Source organism: Argiope bruennichi, chromosome 2 (assembly GCF_947563725.1).
Source record: "Argiope bruennichi chromosome 2, qqArgBrue1.1, whole genome shotgun sequence".
NCBI lineage: Eukaryota > Metazoa > Arthropoda > Arachnida > Araneae > Araneidae > Argiope > Argiope bruennichi.
The window spans coordinates 93,191,394-93,218,386 of record NC_079152.1 but is presented as its reverse complement, the minus strand read 5'-3'; the positions used below and the strand labels follow the sequence as shown (position 1 = coordinate 93,218,386).

General features: G+C 27.7%; 1 protein-coding gene and 1 long non-coding RNA gene across 3 annotated transcripts in view; one reads left to right on the top strand and one right to left on the bottom strand.

The window, feature by feature from the left end:
- LOC129961609 (synaptogenesis protein syg-2-like) overlaps positions 1 to 26,472 on the top strand; it is a 251,873-nt gene extending 225,401 nt beyond the window's left edge. The window contains exons 5-8 of the mRNA XM_056075114.1: positions 1,345 to 1,558; positions 8,185 to 8,318; positions 20,209 to 20,437; positions 24,792 to 26,472. Of these exons, the coding sequence (XP_055931089.1) occupies positions 1,345 to 1,558; positions 8,185 to 8,318; positions 20,209 to 20,437; positions 24,792 to 24,868 (654 nt within the window). The 3' untranslated portion in view covers positions 24,869 to 26,472. The remainder of the gene's footprint in view (positions 1 to 1,344; positions 1,559 to 8,184; positions 8,319 to 20,208; positions 20,438 to 24,791) is intronic.
- On the bottom strand, positions 5,433 to 21,543 carry LOC129961610 (uncharacterized). Of its 2 annotated transcripts, none has more exons than XR_008783805.1 (3): positions 21,477 to 21,543; positions 20,202 to 20,452; positions 5,433 to 5,590 (listed from the first exon to the last, which is right to left on the bottom strand). It is a non-coding gene; the product is annotated as an uncharacterized LOC129961610 (long non-coding RNA). The 2 variants fall into 2 exon arrangements; XR_008783806.1 differs by having other exon boundaries at positions 20,215 to 20,452.
- Positions 26,473 to 26,993: the final 521 nt, after the last annotated feature.

The window sequence follows — 26,993 nt, the reverse complement described above, 5'->3', positions numbered from 1 at the left end:
AAATATATGCTTGTTAATATGCATATTGACATTACCAATGCTGACACTGAATCTTATTTCGTGAAAATTATTAATTAACGAATTATCTAAATTTTATAATTACTGAATGTCTGTTTCAATAGCATTTAATATCAAAACATCTAATTAAACCGTTTACTGTTACAATCCTTCTTTTATCCGATTTTTATTCCATTAATTCTTTCTTTAAGGTCGAATTTTTAGTGATATTTCAAAACAATGTGATCTTGTAATTCCAGAAAATATAATTACTGCTGCTGATAGGCAGTTTATCTGTTCTACGAGTATTAAAAAGTTTTTTTTTCAAATCACCGGAAATTATTCATAGAATAGCTAAAAAAAATCTTGCTTAGAAGAAAACTAAATCAAAAGATTATATTGATTTGAATACTATAACATTCAATATTTCTTGGAAAGAAACAACAGATTATTTCACAGAAATGATCAGTAATGAATCTGCCTTTTGAAAGAATTGAGTTTCAGATATTATCACATATCATCAGAAAATTTCACTTCAAAATATGCATCAAACTTATAAAAATAACAATTACCAAGAAAATCTGATGGATAAATATTAATAACATAAGAAGAAAGAACGTAATAACAACAAGTGTAGTTATTTGGATAGTTATTACTTCAGCCTTACTAAACAAATTTGAACTAGAAGACAATCCTTAGTGGCATTCCTCCTACCAATATATTGACCATATTCTCTTGAAATTTTTGAAATTTTCATTGCACAGAGCAAATCTAAGAAACAAACATATTCTTAATTACAAATTAACATCTTCTTTCAAAATATTTCTCCAAAAACAATTTTTAGAAAGTGTCATTTGTAAATTCTTTTTTGATCATTGCAGATTTTTGACGTATTATAACGATTTTGATTTCTCTGTATCAGAAGATAAACTTTTACATCTAAAGATCACAATCAGTACATTTTAAAAAAAAAGAAACTGTCATTAATTTTAGAAAAAAAAAGTCTTCAAGTTGCAATTTCCTGGTAGTTTTTATTTTTTAAGTTGAAATTTAGCCTCTTAAAAACCCTGATATACATTCAGAATTTATTTATATAATGAATGCCAAATACAGATACTAAAAGTGTTTTTATTTATATTTTTCAAAATAGTAATTAATTAGTATTGAGATGAAACTTGTTATGGGTTGGATATACAAATCACACGGCATATAAATATATGTGTTTTGTGTTTTCTTACATACTTTGCATTTCTTACATTAGATGCAAATGGAGTTGTGAGACAACGACTGATATTTAATATAACAAATTTCCCAAACATCACTGACTCTGTACTCTTTTTTCCCTAGGTACCTCAACAGCACACGACTAGGATGCCACCCCTCCGCAACACTGATGGACTTCTCAGCTCAATGCTAGGCCTGCGATTCGTGGTGGTCCCTCAGCACCTTAAGAACGGCGTTCTCACTCTTTCATGCAGAGCCTACATATCGAAAGCTTACCTCACTACCAAAAGTGAAATTGTGGCCACAAACAAAGCAAAGATTGCTGAAAATCACGCAAGTAATTGATTTATTTCTCTCATTATACATGATTATCATTTTTTAAAAGCTTTTATTACATTCGCATAAGAGAAGCATATACATAAAAGATAAACATTTGCATTGAATACTATTAATAAATATTTTTTTAAACTTAGAAATAGCTTAAAGCATATGCCCACTTTTATCCTTTACTATTCCAATTGGATTGTCTTTCCCTTCTCAGATGGCGTTATTCTTAGAATGCATACGCATTTAGTACACTCTTAAGCAGCTTTCACACGAGGCCAGCTATTGCACGCAATGGAAGGCCACGCCTACCTCAGGAAAATCACGTGACTGCAATTGGACAATGGCAAATAGTTGTCCCAATGTGACAACTATTTGCCACTATAACTATTAATTTTCCTGTGGTAGGCGTGGCCTTCTATTGCCCGAAATAGTTGGCCTCATGTGAAAGCTGCTTTACTTTGTTTAATGCGTGATTTGATTTCAGAGAAACGATTAACAATTTCGTTTTATTTCATTAATTTTTATTTCATTATAATATTTTTTAATGCTTAGCAATTTGTTTCGGAATAAAATTTCTAGGTAAAATATCTGAAATCCAGGTGTTTATAGAAAATGTATTATTAACATTCTAAATTTCCTTTTCATTGCTGATTTTAGATAAAAAAGTGACTGTGAAAAGTTATCCTTTTACAATACTCGTCTTTATTTTAGTTATTATAAAAAAATGTTAAAAAGTTGTAAAGTAATTGTTAAAAGTACCGATTATGTTCAAAACACCGATTTCCGGCAGTAGTGGTGAAAAACTTTTTTTTGGTAATCATTCCTTTTTTTTTTTAAATCGCTTGCCACTTTTTTTTTTTTTTTTTTTTGTATATTAGAAAAAATTATAGATATTATAACATATTTCTGAAACAAAACAAAACTGCAAGTAGCATTCCAAACAGAAACTGTCTTATAATTGTAATATTTTGTCATTTCTCTGCGTTTTTATATATAATATTGTAAAGAACGCTTATGTTGAATTTTGAGAAAAAAATTGGAATCTATTTCATATATATAACAAAAAGGTTGTAGTTCTACTTTTAAAACTAAAAAAAATCTACAAAAGGTTCAGCGGAAAAGGAAAATTGTCATATCGATACATTGATAAATTGCAAAACTACTACAGAATTATAAGAAGTAACAACAAAGGCAACTTATGTACCAACAAAATTTACAAAGTGCACTACTGCAGTGTTTCTTCACTGTTACATTGTCAACGCCTGGAAGATATTGATGATTGGTGCAAGTACCTATAAGTAAAGGTTTATAGATATAAGGTTAGGATCCCCAAAGCATATAATAAATAAAATAATGCCTGTTTTTCAGAAATTATTCGATCAACAAAAATTGTGTAATTGTCTGCTTAGAAAAACGCAAAATACAAATGAATATTATGATGGCAAGCTATGGAATTGCAAAACAACATCTCACACAGTTAAATTCAATACAGCTAGGATGCTTTATACTTGTGTTTTAGTTTAATTTGGATTATAAAGTTATTTTATCTGTTTTAAACAGATTAAAGTAGGGATATGGAAGTTACATGATAAGTGAATTGGCGTTAATTGAAAATTGACCTAATTAATGATTCCAAATGATATTCTCTTACAAAAGCAAAAAACTCTTCCATAAAATCTTTTTACCCAACAAAACAAGAAATGATTACAAAATACATTAAGTAGGAGTTCTCCCCAAACCTTTTTCGCATACTATCTAATAAAGGTGTTATCCCACAAAACGCCTTGCATAACATTGGCATACAACAGTTAGTTACCTTTGGTAGGACTTGACGAATTATCTGGCTATTAATCCCTGCCATTCGGTTAATAGTACCCGAAAATCGAATTTGTGTTTTAGATGTATTTTTCGCATCAGGTTGAAATAAGAATTTGACACAAAACTATACTTGCAGTCACAAATGTGATCCAAATTTGATATATTTCAGTCACTCAGTCTTTGAGTTATCGTATATATGTTCCTAAAAGTACAAATCGTCAGCCGCTCAATCCCTTATTAGATTTAGCGAAAAATTTGATAGGTGTTTGGACTATAGATGTTAATTTTGTGTAACGAATTTTATCTATATAACTCTTTTCGTTTTGTAGTTATCGCGCGAAATTGTATTCGAACAACCGGACAGACGGACTTCTTCTGAGAATTTTGACCAAAATTTGACAGAAATCTACACATTTAGTGAAAAGACAGTATACCAAATTTCAAACGTCTAGATCAAAGCGTTTTTAAGTTAACTCTGTCACAGATAGACGGCCATTTCCTAAAATTGGGTTTTTCGAACTCATAATTAGTCAAAATCTCAAGTTCGAATTTTTTGACGATTAATGTACTTTCTCTATACTATGAATATGAGAAAGTAAAAACGGAAAGTCAGATCCATCACTGTGGAAAGTTTTAAGCTCCTGTGAACATAAGAATCGTCTTTTAAAAAAAAGAACATCTTTAACAGCATTTTTTTCAAAAATTTGTTTTTCGTAAAAAACTATCACCGTTAGAACGGTAACTCAAAACCTATTAGAAATAATTAGCTAAAAGTTACAATAAAGTTTTCAAATAATAGGACAATGAAATGAGACAAAAGTTTTGCAGTTAGCGAAATGTTTTTTTAAATTTATTTATTAGCATTTATAGCAAAATTTAATCATAAATAGGTGGATATTTATAAACATTTTTTTCCTTAGTCAATATTTTAAAATCTTTCTTGATTTTGGGTCATTTTATTTGGTAAGACCATTGATCCTATATCTTGTGGACAAAAACAGTCACAATTGCGGCATTGTATTTTTGCGTAGAGTGTTAATCAGTTTGGTTAAATTTCATTAAATTTTACAACAAATACCCCAATTCCCCCAAAAATATTATATTTATAAAAACATTTTCCATCATTTTCGTGTTTATGTTTGATAATGCATCTCAAAATTTAAAAAAATAATTAAATATAATATAATAAATAATTAAATATAATAAAAAATAATTTAAAAAGTCAGTTTATTTAAAAAAAAACATTTTGTTCAAAATGTCATCGGCCACTTCAAAATTAACCAATATATTTACCAGAAGTTTTCAAAAAAAAAGTCATTTTTTTCTTCTATAGTTGGAGTCTTACATTAGAAATTTTAATTATTGTACTAAATCAAAGATTAGAAAAATAATTTATTTCAATCAATTATAAATAGAAATGATTTTTCTTACGTTCCATTGATTAAATTAATTTTACCTGAATAAAAACGTGTTTAAAGAAATTTTAAAGTCACTGTTTCTGATCCTTTTCATAAAAAACGTTTGGATAAATAAATTTTGGAGAAAAAAATACTGGCAACTAACATAAATTTTAAAAATAAAATCCTAATTAATAAGAAGTTTTGAGTTCAAAAAATTGTTTCTTAATATCGTTGGAGAATTACTAATGAATGCACCAACAGAATACTAACTTTTAATTTCAATTTCAATTCAAAATTAATGAGAAGAAATTTTTCTGTACCCTAGGGGAATTATGTTTGAAGAAAAATCATAATTTTTTTCAGTGTTTTTAAGGATCAGAAAAAAAAATATTTTTGTAAGGAAATACTTCTTTTATTTCATCATTATTTTAATTTTCTCAAACTCTCGTTTTGAAATATTATATATAGAATTCAAAATATCTGTCTCTTCAAGTATAATTTTTTCTATGATAAAATTTTTATTTGGTTGTGGTTTAAAAACACCATGAAACTGTTTTAAAATTAACGCATAAAAACAGAGTAGATTGTTTTATTTTTTTCCAATTCCTTTGAGTTGACTTGTCACCTGTGTAATGTCATCTGAAGATAAAAAATTAAAATAAAAAATTATTATGAAAGGTTTTATTAATATATATTCACCAAGAATTAATCAAAGGTAGACATTCAAAACAAGTTCATGAACGATTTTTTGCTCTTAAAAATATTCGGATATTCTTGGCATGTACAGCAATTCTTGGCAGAAGCTTCTGATATTTTCCATTCACCTACAAACATAAAGAGAAACAGTCTTCATTGATTTCCAACCAAATTCGAAAATAACTATTTTCAGTAGCGGTTTTAAAGAACATTCTATCTATTTATTTCAGATATAATATAAATACTTCAACTATAATGTAGGTGTTTCAAGTATAATACAAAAGTCAATTTGTAAACTGCTTTTTAGCATTGTTCGGGATTCGTTATTCTTCGCGCATCGATTTTCAGGTATAAATACAATTCCTTAAAATAATTCTTTTCTTTTTTGCAGCAATGCATTGTTTGATCATTCAAAGTTCAAAGCATTAGAATCTTCCCTTTCTACTTTTTCATTTTTTCTGATAAGAAATAAAATATAAAGTATTGCAATCTCAAAAATAGATTTCAGCTCTAGAAGAATCTCCATGTTTTATACCTCTCTGAGCTCGGAAAAATTATTATATATCTCTCTTTATAAATCAGAAAACCGAAAAACGCAAAGAAGTGAACAAAGGAAATCTTGCGTGCATTCTTAAGAGCGAAATTCTAGATCACTGTGAAATTTTGGCCGAAATCCATAGATAGGATAAATCTTTGTACACGGCGACTCACAAAACGTAGTGTAATATATTAATTACCATTAAATTGTACAGTTCAGTTATTTCATAGAAATCATTGATATAGTTTCATGCATAACATAATTATTTATCAACTATATCATTAAAAATATTTATTTCATAGAAATAATTTAATAATATAGTTTCATGAACTAAATTACATTGCTATATCATGATTTGTCAATTATATCATAAAACAACTTTTGATATTTATCAATTTTTAAATTCATTTATGAAATAAATTTAAAAACTGATCAAGGTTTAACAATTATATCACAGAATATTTAAACATTTCATGAAATAACTGATCATTATTTATCAGTTTTTTTTCTTAGAATATCTAGTCATTTCTTAAAATGACTTATATTATTATTCTACGAAATAACTTATTTCATATTTTAAATATGACAGATACATGAATTCCTCATTTGGATTTATTACTAAAATTGTAAACCTTCATGAAATTTTGGAATAAATCCTTCAAACAATTGACTATGTATCCACTTGAGCATTTCTATGCGTTCGAATATGATCAGTCAAAAACACAATATACTAATTGGATGAATTTTAATTTAAAACTTTACATAAAAAAGCAGATTTACATTTAGTTTTAGACAGTCAGTGAATGGGAAAAGGGTACAGCCCGCGATAAATTTCTAAAAACTGTGAACCGCAACCAACTTGGCATTTGGAAACTCTATAAATCGTCAAATAATATATCAAAAATTTATCTAAAAAGTAGAAAAATTCTTTATTGTTTTGTTCCCTTTTATTTTTTAAAGTACTATTCAGCATCTTAGTCCTGGAGAGAATTATGAATCTTAAATTATTATTCATTCATGTCACAGAGCATGCAAATTACAGACCAATTTTACTAATGACAACAATTCAAGAATGAAAAAAAAGTGTTACTATCTAACAATAAAATTCTAAATATTAACTTTAGGGTACAGATGTTGGTAAAAAATTCATGATAGAAAAAAATTGAAATGATCAATGACTTAATTAATCTGAGTAAGTTAAGTTCCTAGACCTAGAATTTCGTTACACGCGATTTCAAACGCTGGTGCTTGGAACATACTTATAAATTCTGCCCCTTTATTTATACATACGCTAATAAATACTTCATTCATAAATGCTTAAATAAGCATAAAGGTGCACAAATAGCTTTCTCAATATACCCAATTTGTGTAATCAATTCTGTATATTTATCTAGAGTATCGATTCTGAGCATGGCTAAAAGTCATTGAAGAAAGGAATATTTCTCCATTTGAAAATTTTTCAATAATTGAAAGAATTACATTTTATGTTTTTTATTAATTATTGTACTTCTAAATAAATAATAATGAGCAAATTTCATATAATTTCCCGATTCTATTAATAATATTTATTTAAATATTTTTGACACACTAACATTTGAAGCACAGAAAGTTTCATAAGCTGACAGAGTTATCTTGCTTTCAGTATCATAACTTTCACCAATTTTAAACCAGTGGCCTCTTAAAGGAAGAATTCCCAATAGAAATATGGTTTTCTCTTGATGAGACCGGTGATTGATCGAAAATAATGATATATAAAACTTCATAAGTCGGTTGCTTTTGATCGCAGAAAAATGGAACTTATTTAACTTTGATTAAATTTATTTAAACAATTAGTATGTCTGGAATATTTTACTATATATGCCAAACATGGCCAAAAGAGTGTTAAAAAAATTGAGAAATAATAATTTTTTTGAAGTAAATTGATTGATTGAAACATCATAAAATATGATTCATTGGATTATTCAAATAATTTTTCTAGTGGAAAATACTTCTACTTCTGTAACGGTGTAGAAAGTTATTACACTGGAGAGTCCACGTGTGTGTGTGGGAGGGGAGGTGCGCGCGTGTGTGTGTAGGGGGGGGGTGCATGCGTGTGTTCGTGCGTGAGTGGGTGTGTCGTTTTGAGTCTTTCCCGTTTTTCTTATCATTAATGCACTTTTTCTTTCGTTTCCCTTTGTGATTTAGCATTAAGCCAGGACGGGCCCACAATAACAGGTGGTCGGCTGAGATACCAGGAAGGGAACGTTGTCAATGTAAATTGCACTGCTCAGAAAAGTCACCCTCCAGCTGAACTTAGATGGTACATTAACGACAAAGAGGTAATAAATTTATTTATTTATTTGTATCAGAAGATGTTAAAAGAGAAACTCAAAAATTAACAATAATTTATATAGTAACATATCACTAGGTTTGCATATTTATAATTAGTTAGTCTTCGTTTTAGCTGAATAGCTTAAAACGTAATAACAAAGATTTATCTCTCAGATTAATCCTTCGTTAGGTGTGACTATTAAATGGCTCGTATTTGACACAACGATCTCTCAAACCTCATACTCATTTTTTATTTGTGACTTCTCATTCATTAATTTTCATAATTATATGCTAAAAATATATTAATTTTTATTTTCCCAATTTGTAAAAGCCTTCCACATATTTCATTCAATTTATTCTCATCGAATAAACTGTACTTTTTTAAAACTCTGTGAATCTTGAAGGAAATCATTTGCATTAGTCACGCCGATTAATGAAAGCTATTCAGTATTTCTAAAGAATGTTCACTAACTAAGAAAAATGGATTTTGTTTCACAACAATTACAATAGAATTCCATTTAGAATATAACAATAAGAAATGAAAAAAAGAAAAAGAAAACTTTGCTTCTTTGGACAAACGATCTGAGAGGTTGCAATCGGGGTTCTTAGTCTTTGGTATGACAATAAAAGCAAAATCTTCAATTTATGGACAAAGGTAAAAACGAAAGAAACCATTACTAACACGTTTAAAGGAGCAACGCAAAATAGGATCTCTAACGAAAACTAAAAATAGATTAAAGCGCAATTTCAAATGCAATATGTTTAGGGAAATATTTTTCGTAAATATTTAAAATTTGTAAGAAAGAAAAAAAAATGAGAATTAAACTTGAGATTTGAGCATGTGGAGCTGACGGATCAAAACTGGCAATGGATCGCTAGTAAATACTTCTCAAAGATCTATGAAGATCTGTATAGGACATTATTCTATTGTCAACTGATTACAATCAGGAACTCAAAACACAACGATATGACCTAAGGATTTTCCCGGGACCAACAGTGAGTGAAATCCTCTCAAAAAATTCTACTCCTACATTTAAAAATATACACCGATATCTGTTATATTTTTATCAAAAATATTGTAGTAATATTATTTTACTCTTACATGACAAAATAAACAAAGACGACAAAATTGAAACTGCGCTTTTTTTATATATATATAATCAAGTTGCGGCTACCCTTCACATTTTCCCATTTAATTTAAACCTTCCTACCTTTAAAATCCAACAAGCGGAAATTTATGATATTTTTATTCTAATAATATTATATTTTACAGGGGAAAAAAACAACACGATTTTTCGTTCATAAAGCGACGCCTATAGTTTTTAAGCAATTTTATTGCACATAGAAGGGATATACTGTGAATAAAAAGGACATTTTTCAAAAGTTCCTCATTCGATACGTTTTTACTTTAATCATTCTCTCCCGATTTATATTTCATTTCTTTTAACTGCACTATTTTACATTCATTCGAAAATTGTGTAATATTAATAATTAAAAACTATTCCTTCTTTATGTATCACAACCGCATTTTAAGGAAATAATAGCCAACTGAACATGCACAAAAGCTCGGAAAGTTTCAAATCTAAAAACAAACATATATCATTTCTCGTTTATCACTGAAAAAATTGCATCGTAAATTATCTCAAAAAGCGCACTGTTTTCAGGAAGTATTCAACAAAAAGTTTGTTTTTCACACAATTTACATATTTCATTTAACCTGGCTTGTTTAAAATTTCTTAATATAGAAACTTGCCAATTATTTTCATTTATTTGTTAATATTTTACATTGTGCGTGTTTGTTTTTTTGTTTTTTGTTTTTTTTTTTCATTTATGTTTTCTCGATAATTGTACACTTTTTCAAAGTTTAAAACTTAAAAATCGGTTAATAAATGAATTTAATTAAATTTTAATCCTTACCTGGGGTAGCTCTTATCACAAATATTTAACGATACTTTGCAGGATACCGTAGTATTTATATTGATGAATATTAAATAGACTAAAATATAGTAACTAACTTTTAAAAATAACCCGGTTTTAGTATAATAATATAATTAATTAAAAAATAATTTTTGTATAATAATAAATTTAATTAAAAAATAATTTTAGTATAATAATAAATTTAATTAAAAAATTCTTTATTGATTTTATTATCGTATACGTTTGAAGCTATTCATGCACTAAACAAAAAAAATGGTGGGAAACGTGCCATCAAAATCTGGTGACTGAATAAAATATAAAACAACTCTTTCCAACTACACTATATGTCTAGCACGATATTCCATTTAATTCTTAGTCGAACTTTTCCACAAATTGAATGAAGGATGGTGATTAACTTCTATACGACATTGAATATATAGTATATGTGCACTAATTACACTTGCATTCAATTTGTTGAAATGTGACACCAAAATAAAAAACAACAACACAACTTCGAGAAAGTATCCTTTCAAACCTTAATTATTCTCCCCGGACGAAGACAGATGAAGTGTCATTCACAGAGGATTTTCTATAATTAATAATTAACACAGATAGGTTAAATATGTCACATTCTTTTAGATTAATATTTCAAGTGGAAGTCATACGTGGGCGGCGTTATTAGATATCGAGTCAATAATTGGAATGGAAATTTAATTTTCTATAACAGCAATTGAGAGAAAATAAATTTGACGCTTTGCATCAGAGGTCATCACTTAAAAAATTTTAATCATTTTAATTATTTTATGGTCTGGTATCATTTAAATCATTTTAATTATCACAAAATACATTCAGCGTTCTATAACATGGTTTATATTTCTTCGATACAAAACCATGCGGTTGGATAATATCAGAATGCCGCGTTGCTGCCGGGTTTCCATATTTTTTTTACACCGTGTTGTATGAAATCGTGCTGTTGAATGGTCTATTTTTGGACTGTACTTCAAAACATTTATTAGAATGCTTTATTAATGGATATTTTTAGTAATTTTCTATAGGTATTATATTGAAATAGTTATGTTAAAAAGCCTTATTGCAGGCTTGAGAAACTTTTTATCCTATATGATTTTGAGAACAGTTGAAAAGTTTCAGAAAAGATATCGCAATTTTTGTATTGAGTTCTAGTTGAGTTCTGTGTTATATATTTGTTTTATTTTAAAATGCTTATAAAAATATTTGTAATAGTACTAAATGAAATGCTTGCACTTGAATTACCTTAATGTATAAGGATTGTCTTGACTTTCACACTTTGTTATATATTTTAGGAATGCTCTTCTATAGAAGATTGTCTTCTAAGATTTATAAATATCTTCTTTCTTTTATTTTCCCATACAAATATAAGCTCAAGCAATTGTGAAATTTTGTAGAAATTAGATGGAATGATGAAGAATTTTAGCTTTATTTTATCTGAATTGAAATCATTCCCTGTACTACTTCAAAAAATAGTACCATTTAATTTTTAAGTGATATAAACGCTAAACTAAGTATATTATTAGACAACAGTTAAAAATAACTTTGATTATATATTTACAGGAATAACGCCCTTAAACCGTAGCAAAATGTTAAATATTTATTCAGAATAATATCACTTTATGTTGTTGTTTTATCTGATATACGTAAATATATATAAAATTATTCCAAATATTTCAGAGATTCATTTGCTGTGTATCATTTTTAAGTGTTTTCTATTGGATATATCTAAGATTATCTATTATCTCTGTTTGTTTCTCCCTAATAGAATAATTGGAATATCGCAATCATTAGAGCAGCAAAATTATTTTTGAATATTAATGGATATTATATTATATAATAAATTTGCAGACATTGATCACTTCATTAATTAATAAAAATGTGTTTTTAAATTTACATCCACAATGCAAACTTACATACACATCCCAAATTATATAACGGAAGTTCTTTTCTTGGAGTTATTGTGTACTTACAAAATATGGCATGATTTGCGTTACATTTTAGAGCAAAATCAAATAGCTAATCTTTACCTTTTTTTTTTCATCAATTGCATCAAACATTTGATATATATCTACAATTTTGGTGTCATAATAACATAACAAATTTCATTTGTGTATTTTTTTTTAATTATGTTCCCATATGCGCGAATCTACAGTCGTTCCGGATTTTACTGAAAACTTGTCACCATTCTATAAATTTAACTCAAATAAATTTTTCCTACTCTAAGTTATAGTATCCATTTAAAGATAGTAAAGCAGACAAACAAATCTCCCTTAGACGGATTTAGTACCAAATTTAACAGAATCTTAAATGTTTAGTATTAATGCCTTATACCAAGTTTAATTTTATTGGTTAATAAAAGGGATTTAATCTTATCTTTATACTTATTATGTTCTTATGTAATCACATACAAAGATAGGTTGACCATAGGTCAATTGTTTTAGTTAGATTATGTCGAAAATGTTTTACAAATCTATAATTCTGGAGGTAAAATCATAAGATAAATTTTGCATATGTACCAAGTATGTTTTATATGCTATTATGTTTACAAATGGTGTGACAAATGCAATACAAAAAATATTTTTTTTCTAATTTAAGAATGCCTGGAATATAAAAATTAATAAAAAAGACTCTAAGTCGAAATTCTAGGTAATTTCTATGATTTTGTGCTCTATAAAATAAAAATCTCTTCTATCAAAACAAATCATCAGTTCCTTTCTCAGACTTTAGCCATGAAAAATTCACGCAGGCGTTTCTAACAGATGAAATACAAGTTCAAGCGAAATGAATCTGCCCATGGAGTAGCTTACAAAATGAAATTATCCCATTACCCGAGTAATGGGCTACCAATAGCGTGCAGGTCAGATTAATTAATGTGCTGGAGGTACTTGAGAAGCGCAAAGTGCAATTAATTTTCATTCATACGCCTTATTGATTTTCAATGGGAGTTAAAATCCGATGCACACTCGCTTCTCTCTATAATTGAATTATATTTTATTTCTGTGCTGTCGCTGAAATTAACTCTGTGTTCATAAATTAGTATATCCAAGGTCTAAAGTGCTATTTTAGCTTATAGTATCATATACAGCACATATATTTTAGGTTATATAAGTAAGTAAATTGATTGATCTGTTATTAAACACAACATATTTTCTATGAGAACTTATTAATATATATATATATATATATATATATTGCATTGATTATTTTGCTTCATTTCTTAACCAGGTGGTTTCATTTTAAGTTGCCTGCTTCTTTTTAAATCAGTGCTTTAAATATTAATAGAAAATTGACAGAAGGCACATGTGAGAAAATACAAATATTGCAATTTAAATTATTTGAAAGCTATTTTATTTATTTGTTACTAAACATATAAATGTAATATAATGTTTTTATTAAAACAGTAATTAATATTGGATTACTCAATATTGTATGAAATAGGTTAATTCAGAATTTTTTAAAAAATTATTTTTAAGAATTGGTTTTAAATATCATTTTTAAATAAACGCACAATCCGAATCAGCTTCATAAATTCATGTTTTCGTACAAAATATACTCTAGCAACCAATTCAATTTTTTCTTTAGATAAAATAGTGGTACTATTAATTCAAGAAAAACTATTTAAGCAAATGAAAATATAGGATGACTGAAGTGCAACTCTACGCCTTACTAGGAAAAAACATTTCCAAATTCTCATCAGTAAATGAATTACAGTTTTACCAATCTATTCTCAGAGAAATAATTAGCTATACCACCCCAGTTTGGGGCAGAGGGTGGCATGCAGATAAATTATAGACACCGCAAATCAGTTGGCATGACAAATAAACCAAACACTGTGGTATATTAGAAATACAAATATTTTAAAAGACTATCTACTATTAGAGATTTCTTTCAAAAATTAACGACAAAATTTTCAGTAAGATGATGGCATTACAAACATATACACGAAATCCTGGTCTCTGGTCCCATGAGCAACACGAAAAGACGACTCCCCCCGTACGTAACATCTATGAAAGGATATCTATTTTGAGATCTTCTCTGAGCTCGAGCGACTGTAAAATTGCTTCAGGTATGAAGAGATAATTCTTTAGAACAATTATTCATCGGAATATCTGTGAAGTAGGATATATTAAATATTCATCAGATAATAATTCATTAGGATTAAATTGGGGATTTTTTTTTCCTTTTTCCTTTTCTTTTCATATGATATGTTATAGAATTATATTTATTATACACGTTGATTAATTCCGAGGTTGCATTTTCTATGTTTAGGTGCAAATCATTTGTCATGCCACTTGCGATTGTCTCATTGTTGAAAAAGAAGGTGAAAAACCAAAGAGTCTACGCGTTTCCCAAGACCCCATCTTGCTTTAAAAACTGAATACTTTAAATATGATTCATCAAGATGATTACTAAGAGCAAAATTTTCACTTAAGTACCATAATTGTCATATATTTGCTTTTCCGATTTCACATTCTAACATCCTGGGTTAAAGAGAAAAAATATTTTGAGTCTGTCTGTTTTCCTCTAGATGCGATTAATGATAAACAAACACAACAAGCCATATATGTGTGTGTGTGTGTGTGTGTGTGTGTGTGTGTGTGTGTGTGTGTGTGTGTGTGTGTGTGCGTGTGTGTGTATGTGTGTGTGTGTGTGTGTGTGTGTGTGTGTGTGTGTGTGTGTGTGTGTGTGTGTGTGTTTTAAACTCTTAATTTAATCAAAATTAATTTCCAAGATTTTATATTAATTTAGCCCATCGTAACATCATTCTAAAATATTCTCTTATTTCGTGATCCAATTCCACTTTCGATTTAATTAAATCCTCTCTAAAACTAATGCGCCATCAGTACTACGTATTAAATGAAAGTGATACTTCATTTGTACTCCCAAGTTAGAATAAAACCTCCCGAGATAGAATAAAACGAAATTAAAAATATAAAATGTCTATTCACTGCTTGGAACCTGCACTCTGCTTCAAACAAATAATGTTACATATTATTTAGCCGACAGGATTCGAAATAACATTATATATATATATATATATATATATAGAGCGTCCGTCAATATTAATTTGAACACAATGAATGAAAAAACGCAATAAACTAGATAGGAAAATTCAGCATATGATTTTGTTATTATAATCCAGCTGTATCAAATTTTGCTGAGGTTTCAAAAAATTCAAAATGAATGAGGTTCAAAAAAATTCATGCATTTGAGTCGTGGATGAATTTTTTTAATATTGCCCCACAAATCGGAGTAACCAGCAATCGCCTAGGCTTGGCAGAGCATCTCATTTCTGATTAATTAATCCGTAGTTTGAATCCCAGCCACAATGTTTTATCCAAAGACTGTAATTCTTTTATTTAAAATGTTACGTTTCTTTTATCTAAGAACTGGAAGGTTCTAGATCTTTCTTAAATATTCAAATTGGATTGTTCCCGAGCATTCTGGATATGTATAAAAGCTGAGCCCCGTCAGTGATGGTTAAGTTCTCAGTCTCGTGGTGTTGCGAGTTTCTTCGGTCTAATAAATCTAATTGTTTATTTAAACTAACGGCATAGTTCTTTACAACTTCGTGACAATAATATTATTGATTTTGAACTTAATCTGTGGTTGCATGTTGGCCAGTCTTTCCCTGTAAATAAAAAAAATAACTTAAAAATACTATAACTAGTTAATGAAATATCTACATCCCTATCATTAGAGTGAAATAATTCCAAAAGGCATGTTCATTTCTCTTCCCTGTTTTAAGAAAATAAAAATCAAACACACTATTTCATGCTAATATATAAGAGAGTGCAGAGAAAACAGGTCTTTGTGGTTTTATTTGCACTCAAATAACATTTAAATAACATTCAAACGACATTCTCTTCAAATAACATTACAAAAGATCTTTTGGTAATATTATTTGCAGATAATTCTACATTTTTTTTTAAATTTTAAAACTCTTTTTTCAGGGGATATATGGTACGTTAGTAGGGATATCAAGTGGTTTAAAATAGAATAAAATTATCAGTGACTTTCTGATTTAATAATAAAATATTTTGACCAAGTTTTAAACTATAATTAGATTGATTAATAAGCTCCAATTTAGCAAATATAGGCTTGACAGGAAATTAATTAAGCAAATATTTGCTAAATTTCCCCAATTAATCAAAATGTTAGTGCCTGAAAGAACGTATTTATATCCATTAAAATGACAAAACAATACAGATTTTTGTAGTTGGTTTACTTTATCCATATTTTTGCATAGAAGTGTAAATTTCCAATTTGAAAAGCATTTATGTGTAAAGAAGTGCATGCTTTATTGTAAATAAAGAATCTGTTTTTGAAGTTTTGTCAACTTGATTGATGTATTTTTGTTTCCAGAAAAATGATAAAGCAATGCTGCTTTTCAGTTGATGATGATGATGTCGTATTCGCGTTACCACAGAAAGGAGATGCAGTAGCTTCCGAAGGCTGCTTTCCGGTTGCTCTTTATTTTATCATGCTCCTCTATGTCTAAGGAAATTTTTTTTTAAAAAATTCTCAAAAATTTTAAACGATTAATTTAACTATTTTTTAAATATTATAAATTTATCCTCAATAAAGTTTGAAAAATTAATGTGATACAAAGAATAAAAATGCTAAAAAATAAAAATTTAAGAAGTTAGGAAACGTTACAATTAAAATTTTAAAATATCATAGGGTCGCGGTGGTCTGGTTGTAAGGTCCTGCCTTCGGAACTAGAAGGTTCGAAGTGCGATTCTACCGAAAACCCGTCGTGTAATCGGGTCTGGTGCACGTTAAATCCGTCGGGGCCACACATCCTCCCGATGGTGAGGTGAGAGAGTTTGGAAAGGGGAGTGCCAGCTCAGGTGTCGCCTCAGGTGCTTTGAAACGGGATGTTAATGCAACTAAACCTAATATGATCATAAACTTTGGTTGCATACATAAAGAATGTTGAATTTGTATATTTGAACTAAAACATATATTCCAAACTCAGATTTTTAAAATATATGAGCAAATAATTGTTAAAGATGCGAAATTATCTTTATTTTTTTACTACTTGTCTCAGATGGCAAACTGGTTCGTTCGGAAATACTGCTTTTATTTGATTTCGGATAACTCGTTTAGATATAACTTCATGTCTACTTTTCAACTAAATTGTTAAACATTAAAGGCGTGTTATTTTAATTCTCTTAATTCTGATCATTGAACAGATTAACATTTCTAAATGAGATATATCCCATAACGTCATAATGCTGTTAGAACTTAGTTCATATCTTCTAAAATTCACATATTGTATCTTCTCTTTTTTTATTCATCTTATAACCTCTCTTTTTTTTTTTTCCATCTTGAAACTACTCATATATTAAACAGAATCGTTATTGTTTAGCTTTCAATAAAAGAATATTTGTTGAAGTATTGAAGACAATCTGATTTTAATTTTTGTTAATTAATAATTTTGAAATGACATAAAATTTATTTTTCAGCAATATTTTCAGAAGTTATCATATCTGAAAGCCAAAATTTCATTTCCTTTTTAATTGAATAAAATTTCAAAAAAGAAATTACTCCTTTGCACATTCCCACTGAAAGATATATGTATATCAAATGTGGCAACAACCGTAGGTCTAACTACTTATTGTACAGCTTATTCCTTGAAATGGTACAACTTATTCCTTGTTATCACTAGCCGATTTTTCTAATGTCATCCAGCTAAAGATTACCATAAATTCACTGTCTTTACTGAAAGAACACTTTTATGTTTGACTGATCTACATTATTGTTTGATGTTTGACACACCTTTCTCCCTTTACAAAAAATATAATAATTTAAGAATGTTTTGAATTTGCATATGAAGAATGCGTCATCAAATTATTTCTCCGTGACCAAGAGATTTCAGATATTCCTCACGTGTTCAAGCGCACGTTATTTCAGAAATTTGCTATATATTATATTTTATGATACTAAATAATATAATTTACAATGCTCTTTTAAGGACACATTTTTAAAAAATAACTATTTTCGAAATACAGAATAGAAAAAAAAATTGAAATTTGCATGCATCAAAAATAAATTATTTTATAACAAATATGATTGATATGAATGAATTCTAGTGGGTTGATTGAATAGCCATAATGCTTTTTTTCCAATAGATGGTTGCCATTTATTTTAAAGAATTTCGCGCATCTTTAAGGTGGTGGTTTTAATCGCATTAGCGTGGACATAATTATCTAAATCCGTGAGTCATGATAAAGACAAAAATGGCACCTTTTTTTAACTAATGTGGTCTTGTAGCTTCTACAGGGTTGCTACTAAATATTGTTACAAATACAAATTTAAAACGAAAAAATTAAAAATGCAGTATCATATCACTGCTATCATTTAATGATGGTCACGCCCAGGTCAGTTTACTTTTTACATATCCGCCTTTAAAAAAAATTATATCGATCTATCTATCTATCTATCTATCTATCTATCTATCTATCTATCTATCTATCTATATATATATATATATATATATATATATATATATATATATATATATATATATATATATATATATATATATATATATATATATCATCAACACTAATACAAAATTTTCAAACACAGAAAACGACAAATAAATCCCTTTACTAAATAATTGAATTATTTATCATATTCAAACTTGTTAAAATAATTAATAATGCCCCTGAAGTTAAAATCTGGCATTGTTCCAATATTTACGACTGAATAGCTCTATCACAACTTACTGAACTTCACTGCAAATTAAGTGCCTGAGGGTCTATCAGTTTTAGAATAATGTTGGTTAACAATATAACTATGTATCGAACTCGATCTTCTTCCTTTGATTCATGTTCCTCAATACCTGATTGTATAAATACATTTAATTATCTTAATGATTTTAATTGAATCCTTTATGTCTTAATTATAATGAAAATTGTTCTAATATTAAAAAGGAAATTTCATTAAATTTCGTTCTTTCTTCTATCAATTGCTGTAAGCCTGTACCACTATACTTGGATTTTGATTAATTTCTTCTAAAATTAGGAGAAAAGATATTAGAACCGATTTTCAATTCCGAGTAGATGTTGTCGCTGGACTTAATGTTAACTTTAAAGTTTCACACAATCACTTTATATTTATATATATATATATATATATATATATATATATATATATATATATATATATATATATATAAGCATATATATATATATATATATATATATAAGCATATATATATATATATATATATATATATATATATATATATATATATATAAGCATTATTTTATGTGAAGCAGAATACAGTTTGAAGACACTGAAGATGCTTTTGATTTCGTGACGTTGTTTTATTTCATTTTGAAGAAGCAGGCATATACAAGCGATGAGCATACAGAACGACACAGACAGAAATGAGGAAAAGCTCTTGAACATTTTATCCCTGGTTTTATATAACCTGAGATTTTGATAGGGAAAATATTTCTTTACAGTGCTAATATATCATTAAGATTTCGACAGAATTTTTTGTTACACGCGTCGAAGAGGTAGGGGAAGCACATGGATCTTTTAAAAAAGATTGCGGTTCGTCAGCGGTATTTGTCCCTTCACGCGGAGTGTGGGATATTAGGCTTTTACTCGATTCAGCAATTTTACAAAGCTACTCTTAAATTAATTAAGTAGAGAAAGTGGAATTGGATCACGAAATAAGAGAATATTTTTAGAATGAAGTTACTATGGGCTAAATTGAGATAAAACCTTGGAAATTAATTAAATTGAAATTAAAGTTAAAATATCATTACATATATATATATATATATATATATATATATATATATATATATATATATATATATATATATATATATATATATATATATATATATATATATATATATATATATATATATATATATATATAATAACTGTTATATATAAAATAATAACTGTTTTACTTCACAGGCTAACCGAGATTATTTGAGACACTATCTTCCCATCCGATATCCTGATGGTCAAGAGTCGACGCTCCTTGGCTTGAGATTCACTGTCCAACCAAGGCATTTCCAAAGAAGCGAGATGCGACTTAAGTGTGTCTCCACACTCTTCAATGTTACCAACATGCGCAGTGAAGACATGGTCATCAGCAGCCGGCAAGAAAGCTCCGGACTTGTTGTTGTCATTAATAGCAGTGGTAAGCTTTTTTGTACTGAAACAAACAAATAAAATCACTATATATTAACCATAAGGAAATAATGTCAGTAATAATTGAAACAATTTTATTTTATTTAATATAATACGGATAAACTGTGCATTAATAATTAGTATAGTATCTAATTTGGTGTTGCGCATCCCTCTTCATAAAGATCATTCCAATTAATAACCGAAAAGGAAAAAAGTGTCACAAAACCCTCGTGTCGTCGTCAGCAGTTATTACATTCTAAATTTACCTGTTAACCGGATAATTAACTTATATTCAATTCGTTTTACATTAAAATATTTCGTCATACCCGGTTCACAGGTTAAACGTAAAAGTTCATAAGAATAGGTAGGAAAAGATAAAAAAGACATTAATTGTTGACAATTTTATATATAAAACACAGAAACTACTAAAATAAAAATAATCAAAACATAATAAATATCAAGTGAATCAATATTGAAAACAGCGGACGATATATGAAATATATATATATATATATATATATATATATATATATATATATATATATATATATATATATATATATATATATATATATATATATATATATATATATATATATATATATATATATATATATATATATATATATATATATATATATATATATATATATACAACTACAAACATGCAAAAGGATATAATTAAAAGTATCTTGTGACACCAAATGGGTTCATGGAAATAAAAAAATAAAATTGAACAGTTTGATTTAAAGAAAATATGTTAAACTGAATCTTTATCATTTTTGGCATTTTAAAATGAAAGAAATATTGTCAAATGTTTGAAGGAAAGAGGCATAAAAAGAATTAAATAAATGAATAAATAATATATTAAATGACATAGGAATAGAATTATATCCCATAATAATCACTATAAAATAAAATTTACACTCAAACGACAAGCATATTACGAAGAATAAAGTTTAAGTAAATGTACCCCCGTAAACATTTCTGATACCTTTTCCCTGAGTAAACAAATTTTAAATTGGAACAGTCTATTTAAGACTACTTACAAGGCAGTGAAAGAATTAGACTCTTATGTCTGTCTGTTATAAAAAATATTTGTCGAGCAGTTTCTTCACAATCTGCTTTTCAAATCGTAAACATTGAATACCTTTGTTCGACCTTCTTTCGAATCCAACTGCCCCCCCCCCCCTTTTTTTGTGCGAACGAATGTGAACAGCTGCAAATTGACATCAAAGAAGTTGTAAGAAAACTATCAGGTGCAGCTTGTTTTTTATTTTTATTTGATATTCAAATATGTGTGTGAATCCATCTTTCTATGTAGATGGCTTTCAAGATTTTATTTTATTTTAATGTATTTATCAATTTATTTTAAAAATTTATTTTAATGTATTTTCTTCAGCTTAATTTAAGCTGAAGAAAAATTTTTTAGACAATAAGCATATTTAATATTTTTCTTATCAAGATATTGAGGGGAAATATTCAGCAGAATAGTAAATAAAAATTTACATTATGCATCAATATTAATAATAATTAATAATAATACTTAGTAATATAATAATTATCAATAATAATTAATAATATAATAATTTATAATTTATAGCAATAATATTTATCATATTATAATATATATATATATATATATATATATATATATATATATATATATATATATATATATATATATATATATATATATATATATATATATATATATATATATATATATATATATATATATATATATATATATATATATATATAGAATAATTTAAATGAAATAGAAGGATTTTGTCAGCATCTTTATAAAAATTGCTTATAGAATTATAGTCCAATTTAGGTTTCGTTTCAGTAAAAAAAAATTTCATATTTTGTCTTTAAGAGTCATAATGACAATACGCTATTAATAATTTAAATAAAATTGAAAGAATTTTAAAATTTTTCGTTCTATTTAATTAGCAGATGATGGAATTATCCATAAACTACGATTTTAGGAAGGATGGAGCTAATTTTATCAGATCAAGCATTATTCGTCGAACACTTGAGTGTTCGAAATTATATTGCTTATATAATAAGAGCATGGATTAATTTTAATGAGTATGATACTAATCTTATCAGATTGAGCATTGTTTATCAAATTCTTGAATACATTAAATTATTTTGCCTATATAATGAGTGCATGAAGCAATTTTCTTTTCATTAAGCTACTATTTTAATGACTTTGGCATTAACTCTGCTCAACAAATAAAACCACTAAAATCAGGGTTATTTTTATATAATTATTTATATATTTTTACTATTTATTTGAAAAGAACCCTAAAATAACGTCAAAATCGCTATTATTTTTATTTTCGGCCAAAACCATTGTTTATTCTTAAATAAATCTTTTATTTAATTAAATCATAAAGCTTCACAATAGGTACTCCAAGTCGCAAATTTTTAACCTGCAGATTGCAATAATAAAAATGCTGTAAGCTATAGGTCAAATATTTTGGCCTGCATTAAGTTTTAAGGTTAAAAAAAATAGCTTAATCTTATTCTTAGAAAAATTTATCTTTTATTGCCTAGTATCTTTTTTTAAATATTGTCTAGAATCCTTTTATATACTTATGTTACTTATATATGTTTTAAATACTTATAAAGGCTAAACATTGTTATTAAATTTTATATCTGCACCCATATTTCAAAAATAAAAAAAATATTACAATGAAATTTTATATGTTATTGTTTGTATAGTTCATCTTAATTTTTGAGAAATTCCAAAACCAGGCTTAAATTTTAAAATAAAAGAATATTTTGAGCACCCGCTGTTGTCTTAATTATTTTTAGTACTTAATTATCATTTAAATTATTGGTTTTAGCTGAAATACTTTCATGAATGTATCACAATCTGGTAAGAAATTCAGATAATATATTTCAAGATTCCATAAAATTTGGGCTCCATTTCAAAATAAAACTCTTGATTAGCGCACTATAATACAAAAAAATAAATAAATAAAGCAATTACACCCAAATAAAATCGTTCGACTATGAACCATTGACAACGATACTATAAAGCAAATATCCTGCGATAAATATCATGTAAATATAAGATCCTATGAAGGAATATGAAAATATATTAATATTAGTCTTGTATACTCATGGTTCATATGTCTAATTTATTTTTAACAATAAAATCCTTCCCCCCCCCTTTATAAATAGAATACCTCCTCTTCTAAGTTACACACCGTGTCGTAACCAAGGAGATTGGAGTAAGTGGTAGAAAGCATCAAAAGAGAGTCACGAGAGGGTGGATATATCTAAGACTAAATATTAGCGCGTTCGCTTCTCTTTGTAAAGTCAAATATAAAGAAAAATAACAAAAAGTACTATTTATCTTGCTTTCCATTACCTCCCTATTACGCCACTGGCTTCAAGATTATTTGGGAAAGTTTTATTTGAAGCTTAAAGATTGATTTTATTGAGCAATAATGTCTGAAACTTTCATAAGACATCGACACTCCAATTCAAAGTTTTTACTCGCAAAAATCTTTTAAAACAACTATTTAATTTCTGTGAAATTTTGAACTCATGTCTGGAAACCTGGATTATAAGCAGTGGCAAAGCAGGTATAAATACGTAAATAATAAAGGGTAACTATTTAAGGTTTTCTTCGAATTAATAAGTGCAATTACGCATTTCATAGTGAATTAGTGCAACAGAAAGAACTGTATGAAATTAACAAAACTAGGATTTAAATGTGAGACATTATATGAATTAATTGGAGATTCTTCTTCTATTTCTGCACTATCTATTCCTTATTTATTAAGCTACACATACGATAATAATTTTATTTTTATTTATATTTCAAGCACCTTTAAAAAATTATGATTTCTTTTAATGAATGACTCTCGTATAACTATTTTAATCAAATTTAAATCAAAATTCTTTCCGAATCCCAATTTAAATCTAAATACTATATGAATTAAAAATAAAAAAATTAGGATAATGTTCAAAACTATTGCCTGTCCGTTTTATAATATGATATTTCTATGTTTAAATCCCAGTTCGATTTGAATTTTGTCAGGAATTTGTGATAGGACACCTCAATTCTGGCATTCTTATGTCATGGAATTTTAATGGAGGACTATTGACATAGATTTAATTTTCCGATTAAAAATTACAAGTACCATTCAGGAATTAAACTCTCAGGTTACTTCAAAACGAAATGTTAGTATACCAAAACTAAGCTAAACTTAACCCACGTACTGCCAACTGAAATCGTTACTCACTATAAAAGTTGAAAACTTTCTTTTACATTACTGTCAGAATTTCAATTTGTAATAACTAATTTTGTGTTTGTTTTCTCTTTCTTGTTTTTATAGGTTTTTCTGGATGTAAAATAAACGAAACACTTCTGTGGATAGCATATTTTCTAGTTATTCTCATATGCTGTCGGTAGCAGAACAGTATTTACGAGAATTGATATTTTCACCTCACTGCTGTGCAGTGGAAGTTACATGGCTCTGTGATTGAAAGTAAAATTCGTGTTCTCCTCTCCAATACTAAGCAGAACTCATAACACAAGAGACAAGATATATTGCCTGCCGAACAAGTTTAATGCATCCTGTTGTAGATATGTATCATAGATCTGTAAGATGATGGGAGGCACAAAGAAATTTTGTTTGAGGAAAAAAATTTAAATCCGGTGATTACATAGCAATCTTTCCACGCCAGTGGACGATATCATCAATCCCAAATCCTGACTTTTTGGCTTAAAGAGGAATAGAATCACATGTACTTTGAGATATTAAACCCTTGCACTTTGTACATGAAGATGATTGTCACAAATTTGGTGGTATAATGTCTCTTTTTCTTGTGTTCGATTCTGGTTAGTGCTATGTTCTGACGATTTATTGCCACAGTTTTACCAAGCCCAAACCTGCCTTCCGATCACATGCTCACATTTTGAAAAACTGATGAATATTATGATTTATTTCATGTATTTCGAGATCGAACTATCACCTCTTAATATACTTCAATATAATATGTAACTTACTGCAGAGTTTTTATGTTATTTCATAAGAAAATACAGTTTTATTGAAATTCGGGCTAATATTGCTGCTGCTGTCTTAAGAGAATCTTCTACAAGAGAAAATTATTTGAATCCCAAATGAAAAGAGTAGATTAACTGATTCATCACCTTTCTACATAACCTTTCTATCACTTTTAAGGCATTTCTTATACCGTGAAATGAGTCAATTTTTACTCTTCCTTTAAAAATAACACATCTAGTGAAAATAATTATTTCTGCACAGCATTTTATACCAGGATATAATCACCATAATGATGACGTCAAACAATCTTTAAGTATGAAAAATAAGTGGTAATCACTCTGCTGTGGTGTAGCATCACAGGGCGGGAAGTTCAAAGATACCCAGTCAAACTGCTCAACTATTGCGTTGGAGATAATGTTAAAAAAAATTAATAGTGTAAAGCAACATAACTCAAACTAATGAAAACCAGGAAATGAAATGACGAACCATTTTGTAAAATAAATCAATGGATTATAATTTTTTATTTCTTAGTCCTTCCTTAGAGAAAATATAAAACAATATGCTTTTGAATAATTACCAAAATTGGCAAGATATCGAAATTTCAAAAGAAGAGGATTGAAGGATTGTTTCCACCCTTAATTTTTAAACTACTGACCTTTTTTTTTTACTGAGAGTGTTTTATATTTTAAGTTTTTTTTTTTATTTCTTTTATATCATTATATTTGAACGTAGAATAAACAGGCTTTTTTAAATAAGCATTCAAAAGAAAATAAAAATAAGTTATTTATTATGGTTTCGGACAAATAAAGTACTTTTTTTCAAGATCAGATGTAGTGAAACTTCAAAAAAATATTTGTAACCAAATTACAAGTACTGCATTTAACTTTTGGTGTTAATATGGCACTTAGAGTAACTCGTCTTTATTGACTATATACTATATTTCAGTTTGTCATACATTGATTTTGATTGTACCTGCATTCGTGATATTTACACCATTTTAGGTAAACTGCCGAGGAGATTTAGATAAATATTTAAAATTAAATAATTACATAATTAAAATAATAAAATAATTAAATAACTGAAATAATTTAATTAAATAGTTAAATAACAGAAATATCGAAATTAAATAATTCAAAGAATAAGCATGCAAACTTTTCATCAAGGCTTATATTACACAATGCAGTTTTTTGGTTCATGATAATTTATTTTAAGTTTTCATAATCTCGGCAAGAAATGAGAAAATTATAGACAAATTGTCTTTCTTATACGAAAAGAGATTTTATATGATTTTCCTGCAGACATGGTAGTTTTGAATTTCTGCCTTTTCAAAAACATTGCACGTAGCTTTTTCATTGTTGTTGCAATTCTGAAATGTGTAGCGAGACCAAGCATACCAGTTACTATTCATCTTACATTCTTTATAACAGTGGCTGTCTTCAATAACAGAATAGTTTCTATGAAAAAGGATTAAAATAAAATGTATTTGGAAGTATTTTTAATGCCTTAAAAATATGGAATTATGTAGAAAGG